Source organism: Grus americana, chromosome 25, assembly GCF_028858705.1.
Source record: "Grus americana isolate bGruAme1 chromosome 25, bGruAme1.mat, whole genome shotgun sequence".
Classification (NCBI taxonomy): Eukaryota; Metazoa; Chordata; class Aves; order Gruiformes; family Gruidae; genus Grus; species Grus americana.
In genome coordinates, this window is record NC_072876.1 from 1,748,314 (window position 1) to 1,775,385 (window position 27,072).

Consider the following 27,072-nt stretch of genomic DNA (forward strand, 5'->3'; position numbering starts at 1 on the left):
ATCGCTTCCCAGTATCCCCAGCCCTTCCCCAAGGTCCCACCTCATTCCCACCAGCAGCACAGACACAGAGACCCTGAAGAAATGGCACAGCTGGCACATTCATGTTATTATAAATGGACAAAAGGGGAGCTTTGATCCGTATCCTGCTGCACCCCAGAGCCATTCAACTTCCTCCATGCTCTGATGGCCAAGGGAGGTGGGATCTGTGGGCAGGTTTGCTCAGAGGGTGGGGGGTATTGGAGACTCCCGCAGCCCAGCCACTCCACCGGCGTGGTGTCACGAGCGCTCACAAAGGAAAACCTCGCTCTTCTCCCAGACCAGGGCAGGAGGGGACCCATCACCAGCCCCCCGGGGCTGCTTTTGCAGAAAAGCCAGGTGGTCTGCAGGGAGAGCAGCTCAGCACTTGCACACCCCAGCCCAGCCTCGGGAGCCACCTTCCCACATGGTGCTGCAACCTGCCTGCTTTGTCTCGCAGCCTCCTTGCTCCCAGCCCTCCTCCTTTGTCCTGCCAGCTCACCTTCACCTCCACATCACCCCAGCTGCCCGGCACCCACCGGCTGCACCATGTAGCATGCCAGCTTGCTCCCTCAAGGAGGGGGTAGGAAAGAGTTGGACCTCCCCCCTACCCCAGATCCTTGACATGGACACCCCAGCCCCACTGCAATGCTGCATATTCAAGTCACCTCCCGCTCGTGATCCCCTCCTGGGGTACTGGACAGTCCTTGACCCCATCGCAGGCAGGGCCCAAAGGGATTAGGTAGGAGGTGACCAGCAGAAACGGCTCCAAAACCGCCATCCCCAGTGGCACCCACTCCATCTCCCAGGGAAAAGGGACTCCAGCCTTGAGCAGGGCCTTTGTTAAAAGGCTTCATCCCAAGAGAAATGCAGGATGGAGGACGGGAAGAGTCTGACCAGCAGGAAATCTCCACCCCCAGTCGCCAGCATCACTGAGTTCCTCGGTCAGTGTCCTGGCAGAGACACCCGGTTAGGCACAGCCCAGCCCTGCCCTTGCACAGGGACCCCAGCAGCACCCGCAAGAGGGGCATGCTGTCACCTCCCCCATCCTGCAAAACCACAGCCTGGCCCCAATTCTCAGCCTCTCGAATGGAGCAAGGCAGAAGATCACCACCGCCTGCTTTCAAGACAGGAAGGCTAGACGGGCAGACAGCGCTGGGAGGTGTCCTGGTGCGCACACACACGCATGCACACGCACACACACATGCACACACGCAGCAGCGCGCACAGCCCCACACCCACCCTCCCTCCTTCCATCACTGACGCTGCACCCAGCATCTTTTGTGCTTTCGCTCTGCCTAGGCAGGCAGGGACCAGCCAGGGCAGTGCCCTCTGCAAATCCTCCTCTGAGGACGAACGCAGCCACCCCTGCAGACTGCCATCAGCACCCCAATCTGCCTCGTGCCGTTAAGGGTGCGGACAGGGGGACGCGGCATGCCCTGCCCTCCCCAGCGTGACCCCGCAGCCCCACAGTGGGAGACAAGGCAGGCACAGCCAGACGAGGAGGTCGGTGTAACCGCGTGGGGCTGGGCCTGCCGAGCCGTGTCCCCACGGGGGCCCGATCCTCCCCTCGCCCAGCTCCGCTCCAGCAGCCTGCACGGCAGCTCGGGGCGCCGGAAGACGCGGGCTGACCCGGCGCAGGCACGGGGAAGCCGCACGCCCGCTCCCTTCCCCACGCTGGCTGCCACGCGGGACGGCAGCTCCGGCCGTGACAGCCGGGCCCGGTCCCTCCCTGCCTCTCCCGCTGGTTTCGGCGGGGCTCGTACCCCGCCCCCCCCCTTTCCTCCGGGGGGCTCCTTCCTCCTCTTGGGGCAGAGAGGAGCTAAACGACGCCGGTCTGCGGGACCCCAGCGGCTGTACACAGAATACACCCAGCCTGGCACAGCGCTAACAAAGAGCCCCCCCCGATTTCACCCACGCCCGTGAGGCTCTGCAGACGATGCGTGGTCTGCCCCGCCGGCTGCCGCCCAGCCCAGCGCCCCTCGAGGTCCCGCAGCCCCCCCGAGCCCCCGCATGAATTAGATGCCGCCGGCAGCTCCTTTATTGAGGTGCACGATCTAGAAGGCGCATTGTTCCCAGCCCGGAGCCAGCACAAAGGACACCGAGATGCCGCATCGTTCCCTGCCACCTAGCGGGGGGGGGGGGAGGGGGTGCGGGGGGGGAGCAGGCAAGGAACCTCCACATCCCCCCGCAATCTTGCCCGACACCACCGAGGAGCCAAACCCACCCGCGACGCAGCCAGGAGCTGCCGAGCTGCAAAGGCTGGGCAACAGCCAGCGCTCCAGGTGAAGGGGCTGGGGGTCCCCAGCCTCGCCCCCCCCCCCCCCCGGCCGCAAGGCACGGGACGGGTGATGGGCATCGCGGTGCTGCGCAGCGGGGGGGGGGGGGGAGCCGGGGCGGGGGGGGTGAGGCAGACCCGAAACGATGCGGAGTGGGGGGTGGGGAGGATGGCGGTGGGGCTGGGGGGGGTGGGGGGGTGGCGGCAGAGCCCGACTCGGGGGACTCTCACTGCCCCAGGGATGGGCAGCGCCGAGCCGGGCATCCCCAACCCCCCCGCCGTCACACGCAGCTGCAGCCCCGATCCGCCGGTGGGCATCGGGCCCCCCCGATGCACCGAGCTCTCTGCGCCCCCCGGGGATGCACGCTTCGCCGCCGCCGGAAGCGGCGAGCTCCCTAGCCCACCCCCGGCACTCACCTCACGGCCACCTTGACGCAGCTGTCCGGGGCCGCCATGCCCCCGCCGCCCGGGCACCGCGGCCGCCGCTGCCCGAGAGCATCCACGGCCGGCGGGGGGAGGGGCGGGGCGGGGCGGGGGCGGCCCCAGGTGCCGGGCGGGGCGGGGCGGCGGGACACGCCCCCTCAGCGGCACTGCCGGCACGCGGACACGCGGGGAAAGGGCGAGACACGCACGGACACACGGACACGGACAGACACGGACACGGACACACACACAGACACACACGGACAGACACGGACACGGCCAGACACAGACACACACACGGACACACAGACACACACACGGCCAGACACACACACACGGACACACACAAAACTGACACTCACAGTCACAGACTCACATACACTCTCACACTCACAGACTCGCACTCACACACTCACAGACTCACACTCACACACTAACACACACACACTCACACACTCACAGACTTGCACACACACTCACAGACTCACACACCAACGCACACACTAACACACACTCACACACTCACACTCACACTCACACACTCTCAAACACTAACACACACACACACTCACACACGCACACACTCACACTCACACGCTCACACCCCCTGGCCTGTAGGTCCCTACTGCCCCCTGCCGGGCCAGCGGCCCCGCTCCCACCTGCACGCGGCTGTACCGGGCTGTACCGGGCTGTACCAGCGTGTATCGGTGCTGTACAGGGACGTACCGGGCTGTACCGGGCTGTACCAGCGTGTATCGGTGCTGTACAGGGCATTCCCCCGCGGGGATGGCTGGAGAGCAGGCCGAGGTCCTGCAGGGTGGGTGCTTCCCGTGCCCCAGGAAGGAGAGGGGCCCCGGCAGATCCTGGTGTGGAAGGACCCCCGGAGGGCTGGGGGAGCCCGGGGAGGATGTTGGCTTCCTGCCAGTCCAGTGCCAGTCCAGTGCAGTCTGGATCAGCCTCGTGTAGCCCAGTTCAGGCCAGTGCATCCCAGTGTATCCCAATGCATCTCAATGCAGTTTGATGCTGCCCAGTGTATCCCGGTGTAGCTCTGGTCCAGACCTGATGCTCTTACCAGCCCCGGGAGTACCCAGATCCCCCACAGGATCTCGTTCCCCCTGGCCTCCTGCCTGCCCTCTCCTGCCTGCGCTTCTGCCCTGCCCTGTCCCTGAGCCTCTGCTGGTCACCCAGCTCCTCTGTCCCCCAGGTGCAAATGGGAGAGGTTTGCAGCCAGCCCTGGTGGCTCGGGTGCTGCTGTGGAGGCACAATGGAGTTCTCCCTATTCCTGCCGATAAGTGGGACATGAAAAGGGGGCACGATGCACCTGTGACAGCCCTCCCCTGCCATTGCTGGCATGCAGCCCCTCGGGTGGCCCCCAGCTCCCCATTAGCGGACAAACACAGGAGCATTATGGTGTGGGGCCAGCAAAGGCAACTCGTCTGCAGTGGTGGTAGCTGGGCAGCCTGAGAGAGACCACTGTGTGTAGATGAGGGTGCAGGTGCTGCTGGGTGTGCACACAAGCAGAAACAGGGGTGCTGAGCACAGCCATCACCCCACACACTGTCCCCAGCCACCCAGCACTGACGAGGCCACGTTACGCTTGGCACTGAGGAGGGAAACACCTCCGTACAAAGGCATTAATGACAGCCCTGCACGATCCCCAGACTAAACCCTCCAGCCCCATGGTGCCAATAAAGGACGTTTCCAGCCTCCTCTTGGTTTGGGACAGGGGACTGAGACCCTCCAAGCAGCAGTGGCTGGAGGATGACGCAGGTGAACAACCACCTCCAGGGCTTTTCTTCCCACATGGTTGGCGTCACTCAAACACCTCCATGGCTTCACCTGGTCCCATCCCAGAGCTCTGCAGTGCGGGGGGATAGCATAGAGCAGCAGGAGCCAGCGCAGGGCAGTGGTGAGCTGGGTGCTCCTGCCAGAGCCACTGGGACTGGGGGGGCTGGTGACTCTGTGGGTTGCACAAGGTCGTGGCAAGAGCCTATCCCAAGAGGACGGGGTGCGGCTGATGGCCTGGGCATGAAAGGATAGTGCTCAGGTGCTGCCACGGCTCTCCAGCATGCCCAGTCCATACTGTGTGGCTGTGGAGGCCGATCAGCAAGGTGGGCACCCATGCAGCACAGGATGGTGCCCACAGGGCAATTGGCTCTACCCTGTGAGCTGCTCTCAGGAGGCTAGCAAGGGGGACATGTCCAGGGCCCATCAGGGAGCAGGACTGGGGGCAGGCAGGAGCTGAGTAGCTGAAGGAGTCCTGCCCTGGCTTCCCTGGCAGTTGCCTTCACATTGCTGGGGCTGATGCCAGATGGACATGCTGCCCTGTGCTGGCAGCACGGGCAGAGCCTGGACTGCCCAGGGACACAGGTAGCTTCTGGCTGAGCAGGAAAAAGCATCTCCCAGCCTGAAGCAGGTGTAGGACTACAGGCAAACCCCAGCTCTGCAGACTGGTATTGATGTCAGGGTGAACAGCAATGGAGTGTGAGGGGAAACTGAGGCACACTGAGGTTTACTTTGAGGAGCCCAGGCTATGTCCTGGGAGAGGTCACTCATCTGCTCTGGGACAGCCAAGACATGCCAGCACTGGTGGCCGACAGCTAATGGTCGGAGCTGTGCCCAGCCCAGAGCCCAGCACCTGCCCTCTGCTCTGAGATTTGGATGCCTTCACCTCAACAGGACCATCCCTTCACCCCGTCTGCTCATGCTCCTCCTGAGGCTCCCAAGGTACCAGGGCCACATGCCATATGCGCACAGAGCTCTGCACCTTGGGGACCTGGTTTGGCATCTGCTGGGATGGGCAAGTTCCAGGGCACCTCATGCTGGTACAGCATCAAGGGGATGAGCAGGATATGGCCTGTCTGTTGTCCTGCAAGGATGTGAGAAGCTGGTATTTCTCTTTCTTTGTCCCCAGGGGTCATGTTTGAAAGGACTCCTGGGTTGGGGGGGGAGACTTCCCAGCCTGAGCTGCCATTTTTTCTGAGACTGGACCCTTCCCCACCAAAGCTCCAGGCAGAGGGGGCAGTGACCATGGCGTGGTGTTGCTGGCCCTATCTTCCTACTCCCACCCTTGTGCCAGCCAGGTCACAAGCCAGATCTGTCCCCCAATTCAGCTAGAAATGAATTCAAGAAAGACCCCCCAGATGCTACTTTGGGGCAAATCAGCCCCTGTGCAGCCCCAGACCTCAGGAGAGGGTGCAGAGGCACTGCTCCATCACCGCAGTATGGACCCACCATAGCATCACCCTTCATGTTTGGAGCCCCCAGTGAGCACCCACCTGCCTTGGAAAGTGGCACATGCAGTCCAGCACCTCACTAAAGGGACCAGGACACCATGACCATTCACCTTGTAACTAACGAAGCACATCCTTGACATCCCTCCAGCAGAGCAGGTGCCAGAGCCTCATTGGCAACCACTCCATGCCCCTTAGTAGTGGGTGGATGTGTTTGTGAGCGTGTGCCTGTGTGTAAGGGGGTGTACATCCTGCCCCAAGGCAGTGACGCAAGAGCAAGGGATGCAGCGGCTGCCCCTACACCATCTCTGCTGATTGCCTGCATCCCCTCAGGGGAAAGCTGTCTGTGCTGCCACGTCCCCTGTACAAGATGGGCTCTCCGGCACTCAGGCTGCAGCTGGAGTTCAGCAACAGCCATTTCCCTTTTATTAAGTTAACAAATAAATGCCCTGCTGGAGAGCAGGCAAGCTCTATTGATTCAGCATCTCCCCCAGGACCCATCACTTTGCTGCATTTTAATATATATTAGACAAGGAACAGCCCTGCGTTGCCCACTTCGGCTGGGCTGGGGGCCCTCTGGAGCGAGATCCCCACAAAGAGATGGCCTGGGGTGACGGGGCTGCCCCAGTGCTTGGCACCCAGACCCCATCTGGGGCACTGAGGTCTGTAAAGCGAAATCCCTGGGCAGCCTCATTCCAGGAGAGGAATAACCTCAACTTCTACTTGATACCAGGCAGCAGTGGACAGTGGGCAGCCAGCGCTGGTCAGTGCTGGCACGGGCATGCAGCAGGCACTGTGCTCCCGGTGCTCTCCTGGCTGTGGCATCTCTGGCCCGTCCCCTGCAGAGCAGTGGGAATGTCTGCAGGCTGGATGAGACCCTCCTGCGGGCCAGGGTGGGCAGTGGGTGCCTGAACCCGAGAGCAGTCTTTGGAGATACCTGAAGTGACAGAAATCGCACAGCAGTGGCCAAGTCCCCTCTTGGTTACACCCAGGGCTGCTGCACTGACCTGGACATGCTCCTACACCTCTGCCCCACCCCCATTTTCTTACCCACCCGGGAGAGTGAGCCAAGAAGCCCCCAGACCTCACTCTGGCGCAAAGCCTGTGCCTGCCCACTGCCCCAGCCCAAGGCAGATCTGCGCAAGCCACTTGTCCTCCTCTCCACAGGACAGGCTTGGCTGCAAGCAGGAGGAGTATGTGCCAGCAGAGATGTAAGGATGCTGGGTCCAGCTGCTGGGATACCAGGAGACCACCAGAGCTTGGCACCCTCAAAATGACGGGTTAAGGCATAAGCACTTAGGAGCAGGGACAGACCTCCGTCAGCATGAGGACTGGGGGCTGCTAGATACCCACTGCCAGCTCTGGTTAAACATGGACTCACATTTGCAGTCCCCTCCCCAGGCTAGGCTAGGCAGCAAGCAGCCCTGGGCACAGGCTGTGCAGCAGGGTGACAGAGGAAGGAGGGGACAGGGGCATCCACGGAGTCACACAGCAGGCACACTTTAATGACCTGTTCAGCTCTTGCAAGACCCTTCTGACACAGCATTGTCCTGTCCTGCAGCAGCATCCTGCAGACCCGGCCCAAAAATCCTCCTGCAGCTGGACAGAGCCCACCAGGACCCGGGGCAGAGAGGGGGAGCAGTGCGGCATTGCTCCAGTAACCCCTTGCAAGCTCCTGAAGGGACGGTGCCTGCTGGGCTGCATCAGCAGGCAGCTCACAGGCAAATGGCAGTGATGGTCTTTTGGGAGGGGGCTGTGCTGAGCCCTGGGGAGCTGGCTGATGATGTGGCTGAGGTGTCTTGGCAGGTAGAGCCAGATTTTGTGCCCTGGGGTGTTTCTCTTCCCTTTAGAAGCTCCACAGCTGCTTTCTCCACTTCATCCATCTCCAGCTGGCTGCTGGCAGTCATCTCGTCCCTGGTCACTGCTACGAAGGATGGGTCATGGGCCAGAGCTGCAAGGCCCCCGGAGATCAGAGCCTGCAGCAGAGGATGGGGTCACAGCCCAATGTGCGCTCAGTCTGCTGAGCAGTGTCCCTGGCTGCAGGCAACCCACCCTCACCTCCTTTTCCCTGCTGCCCTCTGCACTGGTACATACCTGCTGCTCACCTTCGTAGCTAAGCTTTGCCCTCCAACCTCCCAGCTTGGCATGAGCATGGAAGCCCTGCCTTTCCCTCTGCGAGGCTGTGCTCCTGCCTTACCTCCTGAATGAGGAAGGTGATGGCCGGGGTGGAGGATGTGCTTGGGTCACCGCTTTCACCCCGGTGGTACCCTGAGTTGGGTGTCGTTCCCATCACAGTGCCATCCTCTCCAGGCACCTGGGCGAGAGGAGCAAAGAGGTGCAGCTTCTTCCATGTTAATGTGGGGGCTACAGGTACTGTCCCCAGCCTGGATGTGCACTCCCATCCTGTTGAAGCTCCTGGGTCCAGGGCACCACCCGCAATGGGACCAGCAGGGCCATGTGGGCACAGAAAGCTGGGAACCAGCCCTTATCTCCTGCCCTGCCCACAGGGCCAGCCAAGCGCAGCCAGGGGAGTGTGGGAGCAAACCTGATGCACCCCTTTTTTCTGCCCTGGCTCTGGAGGTAGCCACAGAGATGCTGCTTCAAGCTGTCTCAGCTTGGATGAGCACCCCGTGCCCACTGCAGCAGCAGGGTGGGTGCCCAGCTCCTTCCCCAAGCTGATCAGAAAGAAAAGCTCCAGCAAAGCCGGGTTCATGGCAGGGAGCCCTAGAGACTGGCTCCTCCCCAGCATGGCTGTGACAACCTTTCCCGGGGGGGGGGGAAGTAGGTTCACCACCCATTGCTGCCTCTGGGCATACATCACCCCCTTTACCTCCTGGGGGAGAAAGTGCAGCCCTGATGATGGGTGACCCCCAGATGTGGCCCCTCGCCTTCTGCTCGGCCTCCATTGCAGCCTCTCCATGGGTATGGGATGGTTGCGCTCTGGGAGAGGGAAAGGTGGGGACATCAGATGGGCACAAAAGCAAGGACACCACTGCCACCCAGAGCTGGGAACGGGTTAACTAGACTGGAGGAACCAAAGGGTTTAAGGGTTCAGGACCAATTGAAGTACCAGTGCCTGCCCACTGCCTCGTGCTGGCTCCTAACTCACAGTTGGGAAGAAGTCCCTGTTTGTGGAAACAAAACATGGTCTTGTGGCCCTGCTTCCCCAGGGGGTGGCTGGTCCTCCCCCAGCCCGAGGCACTGGCTCCGTGCTCCATCACCCCGAAGAGTGGGAAGGTGGGAGGAGGGTCTCCTGGAGCTCCCCAGGCAGGTCTCGCTGTGCTTGGGGCTCTCAGCTAACCTCCAAGTTGTCGGGGTCTGCATCTCCTCCTCCTGCCTGCCAACATCAGGCCCTTCCCCCTACCCTGGCACTTGGGCTGGTCCAGATCCCCCAGAAGAGGAATGATGCTGAGACTCACCCCACACTGGATGCTTGGGTGCTGCTGGCACTGTCTTCCTCAGCACCTCGTCCTCATACTCCATCCTGGCAAGGGCAGGCAGGTGGGTCAGACTGAGCAGGGACCACATGCTGAGACCAGCTCCACCCAGGAGGGCAGCCCTCCCCACCTTCTCCACCCTGGGGAATGCAGCTGGGGGCAGACCAGGAGGAGTACCTGGGATGGATGAACAGGGTAGAGACCCCAACAAGTAGGATTAAGTACATCCTCTTACATTGGTAACCCTTGTCCCTTGTACCTGTGTGCAGGCAGGTGCTGGTGGCCTTGGCACTCAGGGATTGGCAGGGAGGGGAGTGATCCCTGGAGCCCTGCTGTCCACCTCGATCCTCACAGCACCAAGATGAAGGAGTGATGGGAAGGACAAGAAGGGCACACGGGGAATCATATATGCTGATGCGCAGAGCCACACACCAGCCCTGGAGCTAGTCTGCATGTTCTGGGGACATCTCTGGAAGTGCCAGGCTGGGGCCCGGGGACCGGTGAGGGGGCTCTGCCTTCTCTGTCCCCTTGCCTGGTCCCTGCCTCCACCTCAAGGGCTGAATTTCTGCACAAAGTTCTCGTGTCCATGGAACCACTTCCATGGCCAGCACTCAATTCTTCCCTGAGTCTGCAGGGACCTGGCTGCTGCAACTCAGCCATTTCTCCAGACCTTACCCATCCATGAAGAGCCCCCGGGCAAGACCGACGTGCAGCCAGATGCCAGCACAACCCCGCTGGGAGCCAACGGGCATGGCCCAGTTCTGTCCCACGCGAGGCTCACCAGCCCTTACCCCTCCAGCCAGTCGTTGTTGTTGGCATTGTTGATGTTGGTGTTGCCTTCCTGGGGGAAGTCATCGAGGAAGACAGGGGAGTCAAGGTCCTCGCTGCCCACCTCTGTGAACTGCAGGGGCCTCTGGCTGGCCACGTGGGGCTGCAGGGGGCTGCTGGGCTCCAGGAAGCTGTCGACCTGGCCAAACAAGCCACCTGTCCTCTGCAACCAACAGGGAAGGCATCAGGGGAGGCTTTGGGGCCATTCCCATGAAAGGGGACATGTGGGGGTGCCCGTGGGAACAGCGTTCTCTCTGCTCGTCTCTCTGCTTGGGCCTTGCAGACTTTCAAAAGCCTCGCTGCCCAGGTGGGGAAACTGAGGCACTGAGTGGTGATGGTCACGCAGCAGCACTGGGATGAGAGCCAGCCCTGTGCAGGACAGATCCTGCCACCTCTGTGGGACAGCCTGGGCTGGTGGCACCTCTGGACACAGCAAGAGGTGCAACCCTGCAACCCTACAGCTGCCCAGGCTGTCTCAAAGACTCCCAGAGAGTGGGAAGTGAATCTGTTCCTGCTCTGGTGATGATGACATCTTAGCCTAGCAGAAGGTGTGAATGGGGCCCTCCAAACCTGTGGGTAAACATTCAGCACCCCCCTGCCAGGCATATGAGCAGGGTCCTTTTACAGAGGGGAAACTGAGGCAGAGAGCTGGTTGCCCAGCATGACTCAACCAGGACGTCCTGATGCTCAGGGAGAGGAAAGAAGTGCTGATCCATCCTTGTGGTCCACACTATCTTTCACGGTCAGGCTCACCTCTGGACTGGATGGATGGGGCATCGAGCAGCCTTAACTAGTGGAAGGTGTCCCTGCAGGGGAGGTGGAACTAGATGATCTTTAAGGTCTCTTCCAACCCATTCTATGATTCTACAACTGTCCTCCAGCTGCTGGTAGCCATGCTGACCCATCACCAAGACATCAAAATGGGGCTGGGTGGGACCACTTGGGCTGCTCTGAGGGCTGTCCTCACCCTGTATATCCCTTCTTCCATGGCAGCCTCCACCATTGCTCTTTCCAGCTCCTCCTCAGCAGTCAGGTCACCAGAAATGGCCCGACGGATTTCAGGAGCAGCTTCTTCTTCGATGCTCCTCAGCCCAGCCTGGTAGGGAAAAGAAGGCACAGATGACTGGTTGTGACCTGGCCCCACCATCCCTCTCAATTTGGGCTTTGGAGAGGGAACCATGATGAAGCATGCTCACCTGGTAAGCCATGCTGCCCTGCCAGGTCTCCTACCAGGGATAGGCCATGGGTTGCCCTGCAGCTGACTGGTTCCGTGCTTGGTGAACAGCTTCTGGGTTAATGCTGTCCCACAAAGGGACATGCTAAGGGCAGCCTGACGAAGGGTCGGACTGGTGATGCCCAAGGGGTAGCTGTGCCTTTGTCCCTGATCTGGAGGCATCTGACCTGGGGCCTGGCTCTTTTCCTTGCCTTGTACCTTTGGGGCCTGGTCTTTTATCTCTATAAGTGATTTCCTCTCTACATGGTCAGGAGAGGCTGGGGACATCCCAGCTGCTCTGGCCAGGCACATAAATGCTCTCCCATCCCACCCTCACATCATCCTTCAGGGCTGCTGTGCAAGCTTCTCTGACTGCAGTGGTCCTGTCAAGATCAGCCACATCAACCAGATGTTGTGCAAGGCAATGAGAGATGATACAGGGAGCACCAAGCACACAGAACTATCCGCAACGCTCTTAAGGTGAGGAAAGGGAGAAGGCCCTGGGAATGGAGAAGAGTACATGGATAAGGACCTGGATGAGCAGCATTTGGCCCAGACACTGGTTTGTGGTGGGGGTTTCCAGGACTTAAAACTGCTTGGTGAGGCATCAGACCCTGCTGAGCCCTCTCTGCAGCTGAAGTCAGTGGGGCAGAGAGTCAAAAATCTCCTTTGCTTCTGGAGTCACCTGGAGACTAAGGTCACCCTCAGCAGTGGAATGCTCATGGCCACTTCAGCGCTGTTTCACTTGGGGCCACCTCATTTCCAGAGCCTGAGGGACAGAGGTCCCCATGTGTCATTGCAGATCTGTCTCTCTAAGTCACCCTGGACCTTCCTGAGCTGGGGCAAGCCTCTTCCCTGATCTGCAGAGCTCCCCACCACACCCTGCCTGCCCCCAGGAAGGGTCACCCCTCCACCCACACGCTACCAACCTGGATCTCCACTGGGTTCTTCTTGGGCCGGTAACCATAATACTCCTCCTGGCGCTTCATGAACTTCCTGAAATGCTCTTGGATGAGGAAAGTAGCATAGAATTTGCCCACTGTCACCTCATCATCTGGAGGAGAGGAAACCAACCTGATGATACTGCCTATCACAAGGCCCTGAGTTGTCAGAGCAGCTGAGACCTTGACCAGGCGTTGCTCTGCCCCTCTGGGAAGTACCACCAGGTGACATACCTCCAATAGGTGGGATGACCTGGTCCAAAAGCTTCATACTCGTCCGCTTCCAGATTTTTTTTATAATGGCTCTGAGCTCCTCATTGGCCTGCTCAAAGTTACCTGCCAGAAAAGCGAGCAGGACTGAGCAGTTCATTCCCAGGGAACGTGAACATGAGTGAAGACAAAGGTTGTGAAAACCTGGCCAGATTCCTCTAGGGTGTGACAGCTCCTCTCCAGCCTCCCCACCCAGCAAAAATGAGCTTTGTAAGAATGAGGCTTTGATTTTAGCAAAAAGACTTTAACTATAGAGTGAGTCAGACCTAGCAAACAGGTGGAGCATTAGTGCCACCATATCTGTTCTGGTGATCAACAACAGATTTTGGCCTCCCCTTTGGTGCTCTCACAGGTTTTACCATTCCCGCTTGCCTGCAATCCCAGTCTGTCCCCGTGTGTGGCCCGAGATCTCCTGTGCTCCTCCCAGGGCTGCCTGCACTGTGCTCGAGGCCACGTTCCCCACCCCAGCTGGAGGGAAGGCACCCGTGCCATGCTGCTGGAAGACGCCAGCCCCAGTGGCCCACCACCGCCCTGCCTCACCTCCTGCCAGAGCTGGCTGCCCCAGCCCAGCCACAGAGCTGCTTGTGTGATACTGCCTAACCTCCAGGCATGGAAACAAACTGATGTGGCATCTTCCCAAAGCAGGGCTTTGCAAACCATGCTGCTGGGGATGGAAGAGGATGGAAGCAACTCCTTCCCAGCGCAGCTAAATTCAAAAAGGATCCATCCCCTTCCATTCCAGTCTGAGATTATAAATAGATGGGGAAATGCAAAACTGGAGCAAGTGATGCTATGCTGGGGGCAGGGGGAGATCAGACAACACCTAACAGTGTGGGAAGGGAGGCTGGCTGTGCACTGTGGCAGGGATGGGAACTGGGTTAGAACCACTCCTGAGCGGGTGAAGTTATGCAGCTGGGGTGGCATTGGTTCACTCTTCAGTGCTGCAACACATGTGCCCGCACCTAATAATGTCCTCCAGGCTTCGCCTGAGCAGCTCCATGCATGTGCCCACGCTCTCTGGTTCAATGAGATAATTAATAGCATGAAGCTGAGGGTTGTACCAGAGGGTCTAGCCACACAGGCAAGTGCCCTGCTGTCCGTGGACAGAGTGGGGGAATGGTGTGTAACCAGCATCCTGCAGCACAAGGAGATGTCTCCCCATCGGGCCATAGAGGCAGACAGGAGCATCGCTTACCTTCTGTCTTGATTTTGAGGGCTGTCCTCACCAGCGCAAAGAGGGTTGCATTGAAGGTGACGGTGCCATCGCTGTTCAGGGGCATGTTCATGCACACTAGACGCTGCATAGCAAACCAACAGCTGTGACCCCAGGCAGCAGAGCAGGCTGGCAGCTCCCCACAAACACAGAGCTTGTCCTGGCCAGAGGGCAGCCATGCTGGCTGGGGAGAGACTCTGCACAGGGCACTGAGCTGCTGGCCAAGGAGCCTTCCCAGCACTACCTGCTCTGCCTGGGCCCATGGGGCTCTGCACCACATGGGTCAGGGGCAGCAACATCACTCATCCTAACCTGCCAGCTAAACCAGACCGAGCTGCGGGGAGAGCCAGGTCAGATCTGTGGAAATAACCCAACCTATGGGGCACCAGTGCCATGGGAGAAAATCACAGAATCATTTAAGTTGGAAAAGACCTTTAAGATTATCAAGTCCAACTGTTAACCTGCCAAGTCTACCACTAAACCATGTCCCTAAGTGCCATATCTACAGGTATTTTAAATACCTCCAGGGATGGTGACTCAACCACTTCCCTGGGCAGCCTGTTCCAGTGCTCGACAACCCTTTCTATGAAGAAATTTTTCCTAACATCCAATCTAAACCTCCCCTGGAAAAACTTGAGCCTGTTTCCTCTTGTCCTATCAGTTGTTACTTGGGAAAAGAAACGGACACCCACCTCACTACAACCTCCTGAAAGGAGGAGTTGTAGAGAGTGATAAGGTCTCCCCTAAGTCTCCTTTTCTCCAGACTAACCAACCAGCCAGCAAGAGACACAGCGTTGCTCTCAGGGAGATGGGAGTCATTCTGCATTGCCCTCCACCCTCCAAAAAGGAGTCCAGTCTGCCAGGAGGGATCTGGGGATCAAACCTCCTAATGAGTTTGCCCAAGACCCTCGAGGGTTTAGACTAGTGCCTGAGCCCCTGCCCATGTGGTTTACACGTGAGCCTCACACAGGTCCTGGATTTGTGCAGAATGAGCTAAGCCAGGAAACGTGCACTCATCCCTACAGAGCCAGTGTTTCCAGCTGCCTCAGTGCTATCAGCCCTTGGAAACAAACTTCTACAGCCCAGTTGACGTGGCCAGGTCATACTCAGGCCCAGCACTGCCCTCCTGCACAGATGCAGACGTGGGGCACCCCAGTGTGGCTTGGGAGTCCCTCTACACTGAGGGCTCCAGGTCAGGCAGAGCCCAGTCCACTGGTGCCATCACCCTTGGTGTGGGGGGGGAGTAAAGGCAAGTCCTTATCTTCAGGATCCTGAAATACATCAGCTCCATGGAGGTTAACAACATCTCCCCTTGTTCCCTGAATACTCCTTTCCATTAAAGATGAGAGGTCAGAGCATGCATATAAACCATGACACTGGGAAGCTGGCTGGATTGTCACCCTCAGCCTCCTTGGAGGATGCAGAGACAGCTTGGGGAAGGTGCCCTGTGCCCACGCACCCTGCCACCCCCTTGGCTCTTACCTTACAAGCGACACGGTGCGGGCAGAACTTCCCAAAGCCCAGAGGAGGCTGAATACGTCTCAGCAGAGTCACTACATCCAAGTGTTTGATTCTGCCCCTGCAGATGCAACAAACTGCATCAGCAGTGTAGTGGCAGACACGGGGGACAGTGGTTCGGGCAGGCGCTGGGTGGGTTCATCCTTGTGGCCTGCCCTGTGCTCCTGCAGTGGGCAAATCTCTACATTTCCCTATGCTCCTCCTGGGGAAAACAGCTGTTCCCCATGACACTGGACAGCAGATAAAGGTGTGTGGTGGCATGGGAAGAGTTGGCAGCATCACCAGGGCTGGATGACAAGGGGCTTGGAAGTCTTGTGTCTCCAAACATCCTGATGGTTTGTATCAGCCCTGGAATAAGCTGGCAAGACCACATCCACCTCTGAGATGCTGGGATTTAACTCTTTAAGAGTGCCACAGCTCGCACTGCCATGTGTGTCTCAGGACAGCCCACCCCATGCTTCCCTTGGACCATCCCCTCCGTGCCACTCACCCCCGTCACTCACTTGGCCTCAGGGTCGTACTCAGCCCAAATCCGTTTGAACTCGTCCAGGTGATGGGGCCCAAGGATGGACCAGTCACGTGTGAGGTAGTCAAAATTGTCCATGATGACAGCCACAAAGAGGTTAATGATCTGAGGGCAAAGGAGTGGGTGTGAAGGGTGCAAGTTAGGGCAGGGCCAAGCACTCAGCAGGTCCCTGAGCAGAGGGACAGTAACTGGCAGCACAGAGCAGGGCAGCACTGCCCATGGGTCCTGGCCAGGGCCATGGGAAAATGCAGGCAGATGTGTTTGGGAGGAGAAGGGGCTTGGGTTTCCCTGGAGCCAGAGCATGCTGCAGGTCACCCCATGCAGGGATGGGCCTCCCACCCATGCAGATCATGTGAAAGACTGCAACAGGCACAGGGCATCTCTTCCCTCTCCACCCTTGCAAGAGTCAACACAGACACATCTGGATGGCAACACGTGGGGGCTGTGGGAAGGAACTAACAGGGGATCCTGAGCACCATAGGTTTACAGCATGGCTCAGTAGATGGGCTGGGGGATGATGCCCCTAGGAAGAGGGTGCTGTGGGCTCAGCCCCATGAAATGCAAGGCTAACTCAACACCAGGGGCTGCCCAGGGCCAGGATGGGTGTGCCAAAGGGAGCCCTGTGGGACCCGGCATACCAGGAAGGCACAGAGCATGTAGAAGCTGATGAAATAGAAGTAGGCGAAGCCCGTGCCGCAGGTGTACTCCTCGCCCTCGGCAAAGTCTGACTCAGGGTCGCACAGCTTGCCGTAGCTGCAGTCCAGCAGGATCTCCTGCCAGGCCTCACCGGTCGCACACCTGGGGAGAGGGGATGCCTGCTGGTCCCTGCCCGTCTTGGACATAAACTGGGCATGCAGGGAGGGCTGTGGCCAGCCCAGTGCACAGGGGAATGTGCAGCCACTGGGAAAGGAGCAGTCGGGATCCTGGGCTTGTTGTGCTGCTGTGCGGAGTCTGCTATTGAAAGCTCCAAAGTGAAGTGTTTGGAGTCAAGGAAAGCCTTGGACCAAGGTCTTTCTTCCCCTTGAGTTTCCTCACAATTCACAAATTAAAATCCAGTCTGGGAAGGAAACATTCAGAATAAAAACCCCAAAGTCCCCCTCTCTCATGCAGTTCAGGCACTCCAGGCAAACTGACAGTCACTCCTGAAATGCTTCCACTGCTGCAAGAGATTTTTCTGTAGAGCAAAAAAGAAATCAGCTACAGAAATGCTGGTCTCCCTCACTCCAAACTGGTGGACTCCCATGCCAACTCTGACCCCAGCTCCCTTCTGGAGCTGCTCGCTTGCCAAGACAAGACTGACCTGAAGAGCAGCAGCACAGCTTGTGGAAAGGTTTGGAAGTTGTTGTTTCGGTTGATCTGGGTCCCGTCCACCATGGCGATCTTCCCAAACATCTGTAAATCACGTTGTCAGACACCCAGCACCCTTTCTCAGGCACCAACCATCCTCCAAAGCACCCCTGTCCCTGAGCTCCTCTTCCTCTTGTTTACCTGTACTTCAGGTGACCCCAAAAGAGACTGAGACCAGGGCGTGGGTGCTCTGGGGCTCATGAGATCCTTGGACATTCCTGCCTATGCTGAAAATGCCCCCGTTTATGCTCCACTTCATCTGGGCCATGGAGACAACATCTTATGAACCAGGCACAAGCACTGGTGACTGTGTGTCTAGGTTGTGCCGTAGACTCTGAAAGTGCTATTTGCTGCATGCCTCAGTTGCCCCAGCTGCAGCCTGGGGATGGGAGGAGGCTGCTGGGGCTATAAGCTGCCTGCCTGTAAGCTGCCTGCACCCCAGGCTAAAATGGTCCCATCATGTGCAAAGTCCCAGGGAGTGCCTGGCAGAGGATCTCATTCCTCTCTGTCCCATCTCCCCTGATCCTATCAGGCTCAGGGCATCTGTTCAAGACCAAATCCCACCCCTGTGCCTCTCACCTGCATCCCGATCACAGCATAGATGAAAAAAAGCATCACAATCAGCAGGGCCACGTAGGGCAGAGCCTGTGAGAAAAGGACCATGGCTTGCGTGAGACACCAGCCCAGCACCAAGACAACCCAGGGATAGGAGGTTGGGTCTCAAGCTATTGTGTGAGTCCAGCATCCAGTCCTCCAAAATGGGAGGAGACAGCTTACTTTCTGCCTATTCCTCTAACCACCATCCCACCAGCCCCACTCTCCCATTCTCATGCATGGGAGGCTTATGCCAATCCCCAGGGGAACACCGGGTCTCTGCAGTTGGGACGAAGGCTGAGCACAACCCAGGGATGCCCCGGGCCGAGAGAGCTGCCCAGGCTCAGGGGTGTGTGCTGAGATGCTGCAGCATGCCCTTGAGCTACACTCACTTGGTGCAGAGCCCAGCCTTGCTGGGACCAGGGCTGATGGAACCATGCAGGCCCTGCCTGCTTGCTCAGCCCAGCTCCGACACATGCTGGTATCAGCCAGGGAGACCCCCCCACATCTTCCTACCCATACAGGCAATGTTCTCCTACACAGCACAAGCCCCTGGTCCAGCCTGAGGCCAGCAGCCTGCCAGCACTGGAGCTTTTCTCCTCTGCCTGGTGAGGACAGACTGCTCGCCCAGCTAGCCTGAGGATCAGAGCTTGCTGCCAGCTCAGGGCATGTGCTTGTCTGGGAGGGGAGCACTGTTCTTAACATACCTGGAAGGACTTGATGAAGGTCCACAGGAGGGTCCTGACACCTTCCCCCCGGCTCAGCAGCTTCACCAGCCGCATCACTCGGAACAGTCGGAAGAAAGTGATGGAGACGCGAGAGTTGTCATCAGAGTCCTGCGGGCAGAGCACAACACTTAGAGGGCAGCGGGTGCTGATGCCTCTAGGCAGACAAGGGGGGGTCCAGGTCCTGGGGGGGAAGGGTAACGAGATTCCACCCCCCAGGCACCAGTCATGGTCCCCACAGCCCTTGCCTGCATGGAGGACCAGACTGCAAAGGGGATGTGCTGGCACCCTCCCTCCAGCCTTCCCAATGGGTTCATCTTCCCAGCCCCATTGTCTCACATCTCTGCACCCCGGGCTGCTCGGGAATGCCTGATTATGGGTATGAGAGCAATCCCGTTAGCTAGGGGGATGGGACACTGCAGGGAGAAAGGCATACTGTGACACAGGGTGGGAGAGCGGTGCTGTTCACCCTATGCCAGACAGGGCCACCAAAGGACAGGCTCAGGTCCTCCAGGCTCTCGCTCAGCACATATCACGTGGGACGCTCCCACCTCAGGGCCTATTTGTGAGCTGTAGGCCAGCGACCAGGCACATGAAGGGTTATTGATGGCTGTTTAAGCACGGAAAGGTTGGTTTGAGAATGTCCCAGCAGGGTTTTCATGGACCAACGGAGGAACTGAAGGCAGCGAAGCTCGGGGAGGGGGGGCGGGGAAGGGTGTGCTTCCCAGTGTCACCCATAACTGCAATGATGCCTACTCTCTTGGGGTGGCTGCAGGTCCCCTTGGAGGGGTGAACAGCCATGTCGCAGGGCCGGGGACTCCTGGCTTCAGGGCAGAACAGGCAGGCAGTAAGGGAGCCAGCAGGCACAGTTCCTGGGCTCAAAGGGCCAGGTTTTGTCTGGAAGCACCTGGGACACTGGCAGTTGGAGATGCTGGGGGCTTGGTCACCTGCTCCCTTGGTTGCTCCAGCATGGCATAGCCTCAACCCCAGCCTCTGCCACCAGCAACCTTGAGCAAACCCTCCTGGCCTCTGCCAGGCACTGTCCATCCCAACGCCATCACCACTTGGGATGCCTTTCCCACTGCCCCCTCAGCCTCTCAGAGCTTTACAGCTGCCACTGGGTCCCCCTCACTCCCATCATCCAGCTCACCTGCTCCCAGCTATTTCAGGGCAACAAAACCCCCTGTAAACATCTCACATCAGCTCCAGCTTCCCCAGTATGGCATTTCTGAGTTCCCAAGGCTGCACTTGAAAACACCATCTCCTCTCCCCACCCATCTTTCACCTTTCACTCTCCTAGTGCCTAGCACCTGCCCAGCGAGCACAGTGGTCAAGAACATCTCATCATCTCCAGTGCACTATGTCCCCACTGCCAGGACCTGGGCAGTGCTCAGCAAAGGCCACCTTGCCCTCTGCAGTTCGCAGCACCAGGGCCCTGGGACCCCTGGGAAGAGGCTCCAGCATGTGGGATCCTGCAGCCAGCCCCTCCACATTTTCAGATCTCCTGCAGGAGCTCCTATGGACCAACCCAGGGCACCTCCACCCCACTGCACCTCCATAGTGGTCTCAGACACCAGCACAGGGCTTTACCCACTCAGCCCTGCCAGTACATCAGGCCAGCAGACGCGGGACACAGCCAGCTCCCTGGGTGAAGGCATGGTTGCTAGAGACACCCCTCTAACCATTTCTCCAGCTAACAGTGTCAGAGGCTGCATTCACAGAGGCAAATCCCTTCAGGCCTTACACAGACAGGGTGAGGTCAGAGGAACCAAGGCCAACTGTCCTGCCCTCAACAGCCAGGGACAGCTTTGTTAGATGCTCCGTTCAGGTCAGGTATCACAGTGCCAGGAGTGGGACAGTGGAGGGCAGGGCTGGACCAGCAGATGGACCCAGGAGGGCTGGGGAACAGCCCGGCACATCTCAGGGTGGGAAGGGGTGTCTGTGGTGGGGTGTCTCACCCCAAGTCCCTCTCAGCAAGGGGAGAGCTACACCCCAGAGGGAGCAGCTGGGTCTGGTGTGTCTTAAGAACATGCAGCACACATGCAAACACTGGTCACATGCACGCTGGCATGGCCATGGGCAGTGAAGGGAAGAGGGGTGCACTGCAAGCACATGCAGCTGATATTTACAATGCTATCACAGCCTCCGCCAAGGCAGTACAATCCACCACTGGATGCAAGAACAGTCTGTCGAGAGAACAAGAGAGTCAGCAGGAGAAGTGAGGCAGGAATGAGAGGGGGGAGGATGGATGGTTGCAAAAGACACAGACACAGAAGAAAGAGTAAGATGGAAACTGGGGACAAGAGGAGGAGCACAGGCGAAGGACGGGCAGAGACCCATCATCACTTGGGCTCACGGACAGGGTGACATGACTTTTGAGGGGCAGAGGCAGCAGATGAAACACACAGGCAGCAGGCACACAAGGCAGCAGGGAAACACACTGATCATGAGGGACTTCTTACCCACTTCTGTGTCCCACTGCATCTCACCTGCTGTGACACACACGTCTGAGGCAGGGGTGTACGGGCCAGGAAATCTTGGCCAAACCTCAGGACTGTGTAATTTTGCTGCCTCCCATGGATACCCCAGGTCAGGCCCAGGGCTGTGGCAGGTGGGATCTGGAGGCAAGCTGACCAGATCAAGCCAATCCATGGCTCCTCCGCAGCAAGCTGGGCTGCTCTCAGCATGACTGCCTGAGCACCAAGATGGTGCAGGTTGGCTGGGAGTGAGCACAGAGACTGGTAGTCCCATGTGTTGGTAGGAGACAAACGACTGCCCAGCACTGTTCACCCACTAACCAAGAGGCAGGGCACACACATTCACGTGCAGAGGAGTGATCACACCCCCCACACGCACACTCACAGCCACAGCCACACACACACCCCTGACCCCCCCCCCCACACACAGCGGCACACAAACCCTCGAGGCTCCTCAAAGCTAGCCAGAGACATGCTCCTCTCTGCAGAGAGCCTGGGATACTCTGGGGCAGGGGGACTCCTTCCCAGCGCAGACACCAGCACCTGACCTTTGGTGGGGTGGCCCAGCCCCAATGCCCCCTGCACAGACCAGGCTCGTTCCCTGACAGCAATTGCAGGAGGCTTTGGACAGGCTGGGAGGGTCGGCCCTTGCGAAGGGGCTGAGCTTCCAAGGCAGGCAGTGGCAGGAGTGACACGGCAGCATGGACACTGCCAGCTCCCTATACTTCAGCGCTTGGGGTAGCACTGCCAGAAGGACCCCCATCCCTACTTCCCTCTTGCCCCAGACCCCTCAATACCCCCTGGGATCTGGAGGAACTCAATGATTGAACAGCCATGAAGATCTGGCTGTGGTGGCTTGCAGAGGACGCCTGACAGCACAACTCTCCCCACCGCCTCATCCCGACAGCCACACACAGAGACATGAGGGAGGAGAAAAGAGGCAGAATGAAAAGAGAGAGGAGGAGAGGACAGACTTTGCAAACCAGAGTTGCGTGCCTGGGTGCCACCAGGAATGGCTCAGCTGCTGCGGTGTCACCCACCACCCCTGTACCGTGGTGCAGGCTTGTTCTGTGAAGGCCACTCTCCCGAAAACACTGTAGCCCCCAAGGTCTGCCTGCACCAGCAAGGTGATATATGATGGGTGCAGTGGTTGTAAACAGCTCCTGTGGACCAGAGGTAACAGACCCACCTTGCACTGACCTCTCAGCAGGGAGGATACTTACCAGAAGGGGAGGCAAGGTTTCCCCCCCACCTCCTAATCCTAATCTCCCTGCACGTCACCAGATAACTGGGAAAAGCTTGGTGATGCTGAGAGAGATGTGGACTGGATGGAGAAGAAAGCACAAGGAGGAAGGGTGGGGCAGCCGCGAGGAGCTCTGCTTTCAGGAGGGGACACAGATGGTCACTGGGGCATGAGACCTGCCAGAGCAGGACTGCCTGTGACGGAGGTCCCTGAAGAGCTTGAGGGACTGGGAGGGGAGACCAGTGCTCTTAGTGACCCAGCACCCAGGCCTGGGGGAGAGGTCCAGGGAAGCTCAGGCCATATAGGACCATTCTTGAAATCTTGCCTGGCCTTCTGCACAGCCCTGTCACTGCATTGTGGCACACAGAGCACAGCACCTGGGTCAGTCCCTGCCATCCCAGCCAGGGCACCGAACTCCTCCGGGTGCCTGTGACATCTGTCCCTGGGCATCCTCACAGACACATGGCCAAGCACAGCAGTACCTTGGCAGCTGTGCCAACTGACCTAGTGACCTGGTCTCTCGCTCCACAGGGACTGAAAATCTCTGCTGAGTGCAGGGCCTTGAGCACCCTTTGAACTTCATTTCTGAGTGACAATAGGATGGGGAAGGAGGTAGTGCACTAGAAAATGGTACCCCACAGGCAATGGGAAACGAGGTCACCCGTGCAGAGAGCTGGGGGACCAAGGATGGGTCCTGGAGGACCTGGTGACAGATGAAAGCTACTGGCACTGGCATGAAATGTGGGAGCTTGTTAAGGCTGAGAAACTCAGAGGCTAGAGGACAGCAGTATCGACGCGCAGGACTGTGCAGGGAGGAGCATGTTGCTGTCACAGGGGAGGAAGGTGGATGGTCTTGCTCATCCCAGCTCTGTGAGGCCTGGACCACCCTCCAGAGAAGAAGGTGTCTGTCACCAAGGGCCCCTGAATACCCTCTCCTCCCCAGCACAGATAATGGCTGAAGGTCTTTGTGCGGGGCAGCAGCTCTGCCAGGCACAGCCCTGCAGTGCACCAAAGCTGGCAAGTCCTGCTCCTGAGAGGAGATGGCATGCAAAGTCACTAGAGAGGATTAATCAATAATCTACCCGATCCTACAGCTACTTCTAGAGTTACCATCAGATCTGCTAAATGCAGCACATGACCTGCGGGTGCAAAGGGACATTTTCAGTGCTAGACACAGGGTGTGGATGTCCCAGTGCTATGAAAGGCAGTGCAACACTGGCTTCCTAGCACTGCTCTGAAAATGCTCCCAGCAGAACACTTACCATACAGCCACTGCCTGCAGCCACCCAGCCACACAGTTTATATGGTGTAGAGCTTCTGAAATATTGTATAGATTATACACATGCACACATATACAGTCAGTATGGGTATATGCATGGATTGCTGTATAAAGGGACACATGCAAAACAAATGCCTTGCAATTTGATGTGTCTTATCCTCCCCTGGCATGGGACAGCAGTGTCCTGTGGGTACAGGGAGCTGCAGGAACCCTTTTTCTTCCCATCTGCACTGTTCTGAGGCTGGATGCATGGCTGACTGCCTGTCCAGGCACGTGCACAAGGAAGACAGGCAGGGTGAGTGGGGCAGGGGGTGGCACGTGTCCTGCAGCTCATGGTCCAGTCCTGCATGAGTAGACTGTTTTCCATAGGATCCCATGCCTACATATTCAGGGGAAGGGAGGGGAGGGGGCAGTGTGACATGTTGGCCAGCTGAGAATGGTCCCCTATGTTTAAACAGTGCTTTAAGGTCCACAGGGCTGCGGCTGTGATCTCCACACACTCATGCCATGGGCTGATCCCAGCTTGTCCCTTCTCAGAACCAAGCAGAGCAGGGACAGAGGAGAAGACACCAACACTCTGCAGAGCTGGACACCACACCGGCATCTCTGTCTCGCCCCAGCCTTGGGTGCCAGCAGTGGTGCTCTGCGGGGACACCCTCATGCCGAACAGCCTGACACTTACATCAATCTCGCTGAGGATGACATCAATGATGCTGCCAATCACTATGAGGAAGTCAAAGACGTTCCAAGGGTCCCCAAAGTAGCCCTGCCAGGGAAGAGCCAGAGAAGAGGAGTGAACTTCCAAGGGTTAAGTCAAGGAAGAGACAGATGGTGGAGCCCAGAGGAAGGAGTGCCAAAAGGATCACCAATGACCTCACTGGAAGGAGTGCCAGAAGGATCACCAGCACCTCAGGGAGAGCCAGAAGAAGGGATGGTGGTCAGACCTTGTACCCTCTGGTCAGTTGTTTGGTCCTATCTTGCAATGGTGTAAAGTGAGGAGGGTGGATTGAGGTGGCTAGAGCTATGACCCCACCAGTGACAGATGACCCTAAAGATGGGAACAATGGCTGGCTGGATTGGGTTGGATTTGGCTAGCAAGGGTAGCCCTGAAAAACTGCAGTCCTTCTAGAAACTCACAGGTCCTGCACATGGGGGTCCCCAAGGGTCTCACAAGGGGAAGTTCTCTGGAGTTGCAGGCTGGGGGATGTTTGTACTGGAGAGATGCCAAATGGACCCCTCTGGCCTGAGGCCCTCTCCTGCTCTCTGGACCATGCCCTCCTCTCACCTTGACTTTGAAGGCCATGAGCTTGAGGATCATCTCCAGAGTGAAGAGGATTGTGAAGGCCACGTTGAGGATGTCTGAGATGTGGTTCATTTCTGCAGACTGGTTGTAATGCTGAGGAGAAGGCAGCAGGAGCCATGTTAGCAGGAGCCATGTTAAACTATGGCAAGGCCAGCCTCCATTGTGAGCTCAGGGGTGTGTGCTGGATGCAGACTGCCCTCCCACAGACCTATGGCTCAGCAATGGTCAGCAAAAAGGAAATTTCCCCCCCTGCAGCACCTTCTCTGGGATCTCCACATCCAACCAGTCCCACTTTGCCCCTGTTCCCAGGGGTGTTGAGCACACACCATGAGCTTTGCTGTTTAGGAAAGATCTCCTCCCCAGAAGCTCTTTTAGAGGCGGCAGGGCTGAACTAGCCCGTCTGCTGCTGTGGTGGGCACTGTGCCCCTTACCTGCATGCCCAGGCAGATGGTGTTCAGCAGGATCAGGAAGAACATGAGGTACTCAAAGTAGGAGGAGGTGACCACATACCAGATCTGGTACTGGTAGGGGTTCTTGGGGATGTAGCGCCGCAGCGGACGAGCCTTCAGTGCATACTGCACACACTGGCGCTGGGGAGGGGAAGGCAGGTGTGATCCCACAGCAGGGCACAGGGCAGTGCCACGGGCACAGGAACAGAGTCATCACCACCAGCAACTCTGCATGTCCCACAGACACAAGTCTCTCCTCTCTCAGCCTAGTGACATGGGCCAGGGACAGCAATGGTTCAACTATCTGCAAATACACCCCCAGAGCACCCACATGGGACCAAGTTTCCAAAGCCACCGCTTGCCTCCAAAGATTGCCATGCTGCCCTTGTACCGACCCCTCCAGTCCTGAGCCTGCCTGGCTATCATGGCATTTTCCCAGGGTCTCTCAGGACTGGCCAAGAGCAGCCTGAAGACATCACATGAACCAGGGGTGAAGGGGGCACTGAGTTTTCTCTGCACCTGAGAGATGCTGAGCAGGTCCTTCCCTCCCCAGCAGGCCAGAGCCATCTCTGCTGGGTTCATGTGCAACTCGCATCACTCCTGACCATCTTCAGCTCAAGGTGCCTGTGCTGCTTCTGCTCAGCACATGACCAAGCAGGCACCTCCTCTGGGCCAGCAGGCATCGCCGTCTAGCTGTCCTCCCCAGTGCATGCCACATCCTCTGCCAATGCTGGTCTCGCTTCTGCTGCTTTCAACCTTAATGTTCCCAGCCAGAATCACAGCATGACAGCATCGCAAAAGGGCTGACAGTGGAAGGTGCCTCTAGAGGTGGTCTAGTCAAAGTTCCCTGCCCAAAGTAGGGCCAGCTAGAGCATGTTGCCCAGGACTGTGTCCAGTTGGGTTTTGAATACCTCCAAAGATGGAGACTTCACAACCTCTCCGGGCAACCTGTTCCAGTGCTTGACCATAAAAAAGGGGTGTTTTTATGTTTAAATGGAATTTCTTCTTTTCTTCAGTTTGTACCCATTGCCTTTTGTCCTGTCACTAGGCACAACTGAAAAGAGCATGCCTCCATCTTCCTCACACCCTCCCATTAGGTATTTCTAGACATAGGTAAGATCTCTATGAGCCTTCTGTTCTCAACACCAAACAGACTCAGCTCTCAGGTTCTCCTTATATGACAGATGCTCCACACCCTCAATCATCTCAGTGGCCTTTGCTGGACTCACTCCAGCATGTCCATGCTGTTCTTGTACTGGGGAGCCCAGAACTGGCACAACCCTCTGCTCCAGCTCATTCTGGGCATCCTACCCGCACCAGAAGGCCCACTCCCTGGTTCTGGTCCAGTCTGCCCTTCCCTTGGAAGGCTTGCATTGTGACAGGCATGGGTCCATCTGACCCTGTCCCCGCAGCAAACAGACCTGGGGCAGGTTAACTCATCTGTGCCAGCAATGCCACCACTAAGGGCTGATCCAAATCAGCCAGTCCCAGCAGTGCCAGATCCAGGGCTGGTCCACCTTGCCCTGTCCCAGCAGTGCCATTACCTGATTCTTGTCCAGCTCACAGTTCTTGTACTCGCTCTCCCCCTGCTCCTGGAAGGTGACAATGACAAAGCCCACAAAGATATTCATCATGAAGAAGGCAATGAGGATGATGTAGATGATGAAGAACATTGCAATCTCCACCCGATAGTTGTAGATAGGGCCTGTATCCTCAGCATTAGTGTCAATGGCCATGTATAGCAGCCTACAGACAGGAGG

At 58.1% G+C, this 27,072-nt stretch overlaps 2 protein-coding genes across 3 annotated transcripts in view; both read right to left on the reverse strand.

The window, feature by feature from the left end:
- Positions 1-2,821, reverse strand: part of KIF21B (kinesin family member 21B) — a 39,911-nt gene extending 37,090 nt beyond the window's left edge. For both annotated transcript variants that reach the window (XR_008574161.1, XM_054803733.1), the window contains exon 1: positions 2,711-2,821. Coding sequence is in view for 1 of the 2 variants with exons in the window: in XM_054803733.1 (XP_054659708.1) it covers positions 2,711-2,748 (38 nt within the window). In the remaining variant the exon portion in view is untranslated. The remainder of the gene's footprint in view (positions 1-2,710) is intronic.
- Positions 2,822-7,433: 4,612 nt separating this feature from the next.
- Positions 7,434-27,072, reverse strand: part of CACNA1S (calcium voltage-gated channel subunit alpha1 S) — a 48,920-nt gene continuing 29,281 nt past the window's right edge. Inside the window, exons 25-44 of the mRNA XM_054803732.1 lie at positions 26,857-27,058; positions 25,295-25,453; positions 24,846-24,956; positions 24,243-24,326; positions 20,691-20,747; positions 18,544-18,672; positions 17,822-17,887; positions 17,196-17,287; positions 16,534-16,693; positions 15,873-16,000; positions 15,334-15,430; positions 13,834-13,936; positions 12,603-12,704; positions 12,357-12,481; positions 11,182-11,310; positions 10,178-10,377; positions 9,369-9,433; positions 8,780-8,889; positions 8,147-8,263; positions 7,434-7,925 (exon numbers count right to left, since the gene is read on the reverse strand). Coding sequence (XP_054659707.1) covers positions 7,665-7,925; positions 8,147-8,263; positions 8,780-8,889; positions 9,369-9,433; positions 10,178-10,377; positions 11,182-11,310; positions 12,357-12,481; positions 12,603-12,704; positions 13,834-13,936; positions 15,334-15,430; positions 15,873-16,000; positions 16,534-16,693; positions 17,196-17,287; positions 17,822-17,887; positions 18,544-18,672; positions 20,691-20,747; positions 24,243-24,326; positions 24,846-24,956; positions 25,295-25,453; positions 26,857-27,058 — 2,497 coding nt within the window. The 3' untranslated portion in view covers positions 7,434-7,664. The remainder of the gene's footprint in view (positions 7,926-8,146; positions 8,264-8,779; positions 8,890-9,368; positions 9,434-10,177; positions 10,378-11,181; positions 11,311-12,356; positions 12,482-12,602; positions 12,705-13,833; positions 13,937-15,333; positions 15,431-15,872; positions 16,001-16,533; positions 16,694-17,195; positions 17,288-17,821; positions 17,888-18,543; positions 18,673-20,690; positions 20,748-24,242; positions 24,327-24,845; positions 24,957-25,294; positions 25,454-26,856; positions 27,059-27,072) is intronic.